A 6,103-nucleotide genomic window follows, 5' to 3' on the forward strand; every position below is an offset into this window, starting at 1 on the left:
CCCCCGGCTGCGGGACCCCGGGCCGCGGGGCGGGCCATGGGGCAGGCCGGGTCAGGCCGCGGGAGTGGGACGCAGGCAAGAGAGGGGTGCAGGCAGGAATGGGGTGCAGGCAGGAACAGGGTGCCCCAAGGAGCAGCAGGGTTGTGACCCCCGGCAGGCACCCAGGGTCAGCCTTGCCCTGGGACAGGCGCCAGGCTGCCCTCCCGGGACACACACACACGCACTGTGGCCCCCCAACCACCCGAACTCAGGCACTGGCCCTGCCCGAGGGATGGGACTGCGCAGTCCGAGCCAGCCCCACCGTGCTGCTGGACATCAGGGCAGCCACGGACATCCAGCCCTGTGGTTTCGCTGCCAGAAGAAGGTCACAGCCCCCTTTTCACCAACCGTTTTCACCAACTGTAGCAGCTGATTATCTGCCTTGTGGGGCCACATCTCCATGGCTAAGCCCTGGCCACTGGCAGAGGAAAGATGACACATCCTTGCCCCACCAGCTTATCCCACGGCTCTTGGAGGAGCTACTCAGGGTCTGCCCGGCGGGGTTTGATGTCACGGGTCTTCATGTAGGAGAGCAGCTGCTCAGGGATCTCAGCCAGCACATCCTTGGCCAGGCGGGCCATGCTCAGCACCTGGTTGCCCGAGTCATCCACGTAATCCCGAAATGGCACAAACTTTGAGGGCAAGAAGGTTGCAGCCCAGTTGGAAACAACCCTGTTGCTGTGGGGGATGAGCGAGGGGGGCTGAGCATCTCTCACCCATGTGGGGCTGGGCTTAATGCCAGTGTTACCTGTACAATGTCCCTCTCAGCGAACCGCCCGCGGGAAGACAACCGCACCTCATCACCGTCCAGCTCCTCCATGGCTGAGGGTGACAGCTGGTGTCACCGAGCCTCGGTGGGGTGAACACCGGGGACGGAAACACCATCCCTTTGGATGCCTTTGGGGTCCCGGAGGAAGGGACATGCTTCCATTCCCCTTCCATGATGTCCCCAAGTCCCAACTCACCCTCAAACTCAGCCGGACCCACTCCCACAATGATGATGGACATGGGCAAGGCGGAAGCCTGTGGAGCAGAGGCAGGGTGTCAGCTGGGGTAGTGCCCAATGTGGGGTGACCTCACAACAACGACGGTGCACTTACAGTGACAATGGCCTCCTTGGTCTGCAGCATGTCAGAGATGACACCATCAGTGATGATGAGGAGGACGTGGTACTGCGAGCCGTCAGTCACCTGGGCAGCTGTCCTATGGGGACAAGGGATGGGGTCCCTCCAGCATCCCACTGGCGTGGGGCAACTGTCCCTGCTGCGGGACTGATGACATTTGGGGATGGCAAAGGGGAGAGTCCCCTGGTGCTCACCCTGCCACCTGGTTGATGACGGGGGCGAAGTTGGTAGGACCGTAGAGCTGGACGGTGCGCAGGCTCTGGAGGTAGGACTCCAGCACACCCTCAATGCCACAACAGCTGGGGTTCTCTGCATTGTTGTTCTGGGGGACAAGGATGGGCTCTTGGAGGGGAACTACAGCTCCCAGTGTCCCCCAGGCTGTGGGATTCCAGGGCAGGATGTGGCTTCCCCTTCTTGCCAAGCTGCTGTGGGCACCCCACAGCCAGCCCTGCCCCACAGCCGGGAGGTCTGGGTTCACCATCAGCCCTGCCCCACAGGGAAGGCGCACCAGGGGGAACTGGTGGGAGATCTTGCCATCGGGTGGGACTTTGGCACCGAAGCCGTAGGCAGGGAAGAGCTTGTCACTGTCGTAGTCCTGGATGACCTCCCCCACTGCCTTCAACGCCAGGGCATAGGCACTCAGCTGGTAGGGGCTCACGTAGTGCAGCGAGGTGGGCTGTGACGGCAACCCTGCAGCACAGTGCCCGTCACACCCACCCCATGGCCAGCCCCACAGCGACGGGGACCCCCCAGACACGGGCTGCACTCACCGTTGGAGGCCGTGAAGTCGATGGCGACGGTGAAATTCAGCTGTGTCCTTGGAGGGGAGAGCGAGGGAGGCTGCCGGCCCCACGGCACGGGGATACCATCTTCCAGCCCCATGGTGTAGGTGTTCCCCCATCTGGACCCATCATCTAGGCCCCCCTGTCCCCAGCCAGCACCCACAGCCCAGTGACACCATCTCGCACCCCCTCCCCAGCCCCACTGTCCCCTTGTCACCCTCAGGCTGCACCTTCACCGTCACCACCATCCTTGCCCTGAGACCCTCACCCACGGGGGGGTCTCGAGGAGCCGGAGGGCTCCTGGCCCCCCACTCACCCGCCCCGGATGTAGTCAACGAAGGTGAACTCGGACTCGACCGAGAAGGAGAGCAGTGTCACCTGCAGGCACAGGAGATCAGCCCCATTGACCCCTGACCCCGGCAGGCGCAGCAAAGGGAGCAGCCCCAGCCCCCCGAAGACAGGAGCCCCAGAAACGCCCCACTCACGGTGCCGGAATTCACATATTTCTTCTTCTTGCATTTCTTCCGGGGATTCAGCACCTGCGGGCACAGGGGCGGGTCAGTCACAGCGTGGGCTGTCCCCCGCCCCTGCTCCCAACCCACAGCCCTACCTCATACACTGTGAACTGACTCTGTGCTCGAGACAGCTCCCGGTAGCTTGTGGCAAATTCCCCGATGAAGTCGTGGCTGTGGGGGGAATGCGGGGTGGGCATGGCCAGGCACCCTGGTGAGGGGCACCCCGGGAAACGGCAGCAGCACCCCAGTGTCCCCTGCCTCACCTCCCATCTCGGTCCCAGTCATACACATCTATCTTCACCGTCCTGAAAGCAAAGGTGGGCAGCAGGTGAGCTGTCAGCCTGGCTGGCACAGCCCCTCTGACCCCTTGTCTGGGGACACCCAGCCCCTCAGCCCACCCCACAGCAAGCACCCTGCCTGCCAGCTGCCAAGCAGAGCTGCCCTGCCTGCCCGGCCTGCGGCTTTGCCGGGAGGGAAGTGGGAAATTTGGGTCATGGCAGGGGCTCTGGAAAGGAGAGGGATGATTCTATGTAATTTGGGTTGCAAAAGAGGGAAAAAAAAGCCCAGTCAAGACCCAATTCTGAGCTGCCTGTTGCTGCAGTGGGGCAAAGCCCACAAAGAACTGCTCATCCCCTGCTCTGGCCCCACAGCTGCCCCTGTCCCTGTCCCTATCCCTGTTCCCATACCGGTCATAGTCACCATTGCAGAGGGCACGCACGGGGATGGTGAAGGGCTGCCACACCGGGTTGAGTGTGTTCTTCACCACCTCTGTCTTATGGCAGATGGTGAAACTGTGGGGACAGGGCAGGGTTGAGGCACACCTATTGGTGATACCAGCACCCTACCCACCCTTCCAGGCCCCTGCGCTCACGTGCCATCCTCGTTGCTGCGGTAGAAGACGAGGAAGGGGTCAGATTTTCCAAAGAAGTCCTTCTTGTCCAGCTTGTTGGCACACAGCTGCATTGTGATGATGTCCTGGGGACAGGGACTGTCACTGCCAGCTACCTCCTCACCCCAAGCACCAGCAGCTGCCTGTGCTGTGGCCATGCAGCCCCCTCCTCACCAGGACACTCACCCGGCAGTTGCTCAGCTCCTCAGCCAGCAGCAGGATGGTCCCACACCGCTTTCCTGGGACCCCCCTGGGGCCAGAGGCACCCCATCAGCTTGGGGACAAGGAGGACAGGCCAGGGGCAAGAGGTGGGGTCAGGGTTGAGGCTTGTGTCCCACAGCTGGTGCTTGGCAGTGTGACCAGAGTCCCCAGAGTGCAGGACATTCAGGGAGGGGTCTCATGGGGCAGGTAGTGGGGACACAGTGTGGGACCCATTCCTCACCCCACCACAGGGTGTGACTCACGTGAGGGGTCTCTCCAGGCGTCCCCGCTGGGCCCCAATCACCTCCCCCAGTGCCACAAATGCCTGCCCCAGGAAGTCCTGTGCCCCAAACACAGCATTGTGAGACCCCACAGGGTTTTGTCACAGTCCCTCACCACCCACATTCACCCTTCACCCTTCTAACCCATCCATGGGACCTGCCACCAGTTTGTCTCAGGGCCACCTCAAGTGTCCTAAATCCACCCTGTGTCCCGAGAGCCACCTCCCAGCCCAGGACCCCTTGCGCACCCCCAGGACCACCCCAGGTGCCCACTCCGTGTGCCTTGCACTCATTCTGTGCCCCCAGGCCCAGTCTACAGCCCTGGACCCATCCTGGACTCCTTAGGCCACCCTTCATCCATCCTGCCCTCCAAAAGCCACTCCCATAGAGTGTCCTGGCCCCATCCTGCCCCACCAGGCATCCCCATGAGGGCTGGGTTACCAGGGCAGAGCAGGTGCTGGTACATGACGGGCACTTACCTTCTGCCAGTCCCCATGGGGCATGGAGAGATGGAAAGTGGGTTAGAACCTTCCAAGGGGCACCTGTTCCCCCTGGGATAGCACCCACACTGGGCACAACCTCGGGGTGTCCTACCACATGTCCCTCCCAGCACAAGCTGTCCTCACCTGCTTTAAGGCAGAGCAGCTCTTGGAGTCCACGTTGTAGCTGGTGTGGGAGAGCAGAGCCCTGAGCTGGTGACTGCGGGGGTGCCCCGGCACACAGCCCAGCTTCCCCACCCATCTGGGCTTTTTGCCACTGTATCCTTATTTATTATCTTTATTTTCCTTACTTATTATCCTTATTTATCACTGACTTGGTGCTTTATTACACCCTGAGTGGAGCCAAGCCCTTCCCCAGCCACCCTACTCACACATCAAAGCGGAGGTTTTGCTTCTCCTCAAAGTAGTAGTCGAGGACGAACTTGCGGACAAAGTCGGGGTTCAGGGTGTTGTCGATCACCTCAGTGCGTCCAAACTGCAGGGAGAGGGGTGAGAATGGCCCCCCCCAGGACCCCTCCCCATCGCAGCTGCCTCGGCGCTAATCTCGGTGGGGGATTAGCGCTGCTAGCGGGGCGGATCATTAGCGTGGACGGGGAAGGATCATTAGCGTGGACACGGGTGGCCATATGGGCCCGTTTAACCCAGCCAGGGATTAGCCAGGAGCAGGGGCCATGCTCACCTCCTTCCACTCGCTGCTCCCTGAGCCCTGCACAAAAAGGACCACCACTGCGGAGAGAGGAGCAGAGCCAGGCTGCCGTGCCATGCCGTATCTGTGCCATGCCATGCCCCCCGCTCAGCCCTGCCACCCACCTGGGTCAGACTTGGAGAAGGTGTCCATGTCCAGCAGGTTCCTGGGGAACAGAGCCAGGTGTGAGCCACCCTGAGTGCCACCCACCCGGCCCCGCAACGTGTCCCCATGTCCACCCCCCGATCATGGGCCAGCACAATGCCAGAAGCCCGTGCTGGCACCCGTGGCTAAGAGCCCCGGCACTCCAGGGAGACACGCTGGCTCCCACCGCAAGGTTCGGTGGGGCAGCGGGGCGAGCGGCGAGCAGCGTCTCCAGCACTGATGATGATTGAACATGACAGGGAACCCATTTACAGGATGAAACCTTCCCCGGTGCCGCCGGCGCCGGCTGAGTGCCCGCCGCGCCCCGGCAGCAGGAGCGTGGCTAATGGCGGGGTGCAGAAGTGAGAAGAAAGGAGGCAGTTGGAGCAGGGGCCGGGCAACCGGAGGGCACCCCCCCGACACAGATACCGGCAGAGCGATTGATCGTCGTCCTGTGCACGGTGTGACGCCGGAAAGTGCCGGGGGCTGCGACCGGTTCTGCTGGGATACTTCCCGCACCCCCGAGGTGTCAGCACAGGGTGGGTGCACGGCCAGGTTCTGCGGGCTAAGCCAGCTTCCCTGGCCCCAGCGCGCAGGAGAGAGACCCCACCCTGCACAGGGCTGAACCGTGGGGCTGCGAAGCCGAAGGCTGCCCCTGCCCTGGACTGTCTCCAGGTGCGATCCCCGGTCCCTGCCCGGAGCTGCCCGGTCCCCCGGCCCTGCAGCCCCTCTGCCTGCTGTCCGTGGGGCTGGCAGCGGGAGCCGGGGCTCAGCCGCAGGGAGAGGGTAGGGCAGCCCCTGGCCCGGCCCAGAGTTTGCAGGATGTGCTAGAAGTGCCCACCCGGGCAGGGCGCTCTGTGCCACAGGAGCCGCCCAGGAGGCTCCTGGTGCCGATCCCTGCGGGCAGGACCCCCGGCCGCGGGCAGCGGTGCCTCCGGCTATA

The 6,103-nt window shown here is 63.0% G+C and overlaps 1 protein-coding gene across 1 annotated transcript; it reads right to left on the reverse strand.

The window, feature by feature from the left end:
- Positions 1-269: 269 nt before the first annotated feature.
- On the reverse strand, positions 270-5,193 carry CPNE9 (copine family member 9). Its single transcript, XM_008925312.3, has 20 exons — positions 5,142-5,193; positions 5,011-5,057; positions 4,703-4,806; positions 4,458-4,497; positions 4,311-4,313; positions 3,814-3,890; positions 3,536-3,599; positions 3,332-3,435; positions 3,147-3,251; positions 2,724-2,765; positions 2,556-2,631; positions 2,431-2,484; positions 2,262-2,323; positions 1,934-1,980; positions 1,672-1,853; positions 1,358-1,485; positions 1,140-1,242; positions 1,005-1,062; positions 788-861; positions 270-671 (listed from the first exon to the last, which is right to left on the reverse strand). Exons 1-20 carry the CDS (start codon positions 5,167-5,169, stop codon positions 519-521), a joined length of 1,551 nt encoding a protein of 516 aa, XP_008923560.2. The 5' UTR covers positions 5,170-5,193; the 3' UTR covers positions 270-518.
- Between the last annotated feature and the right edge of the window lie 910 nt (positions 5,194-6,103).

Source organism: Manacus vitellinus, unplaced genomic scaffold (assembly GCF_001715985.3).
Source record: "Manacus vitellinus isolate BGI_N305 unplaced genomic scaffold, ASM171598v3 scaffold_14_pilon, whole genome shotgun sequence".
Taxonomy (NCBI): Eukaryota; Metazoa; Chordata; class Aves; order Passeriformes; family Pipridae; genus Manacus; species Manacus vitellinus.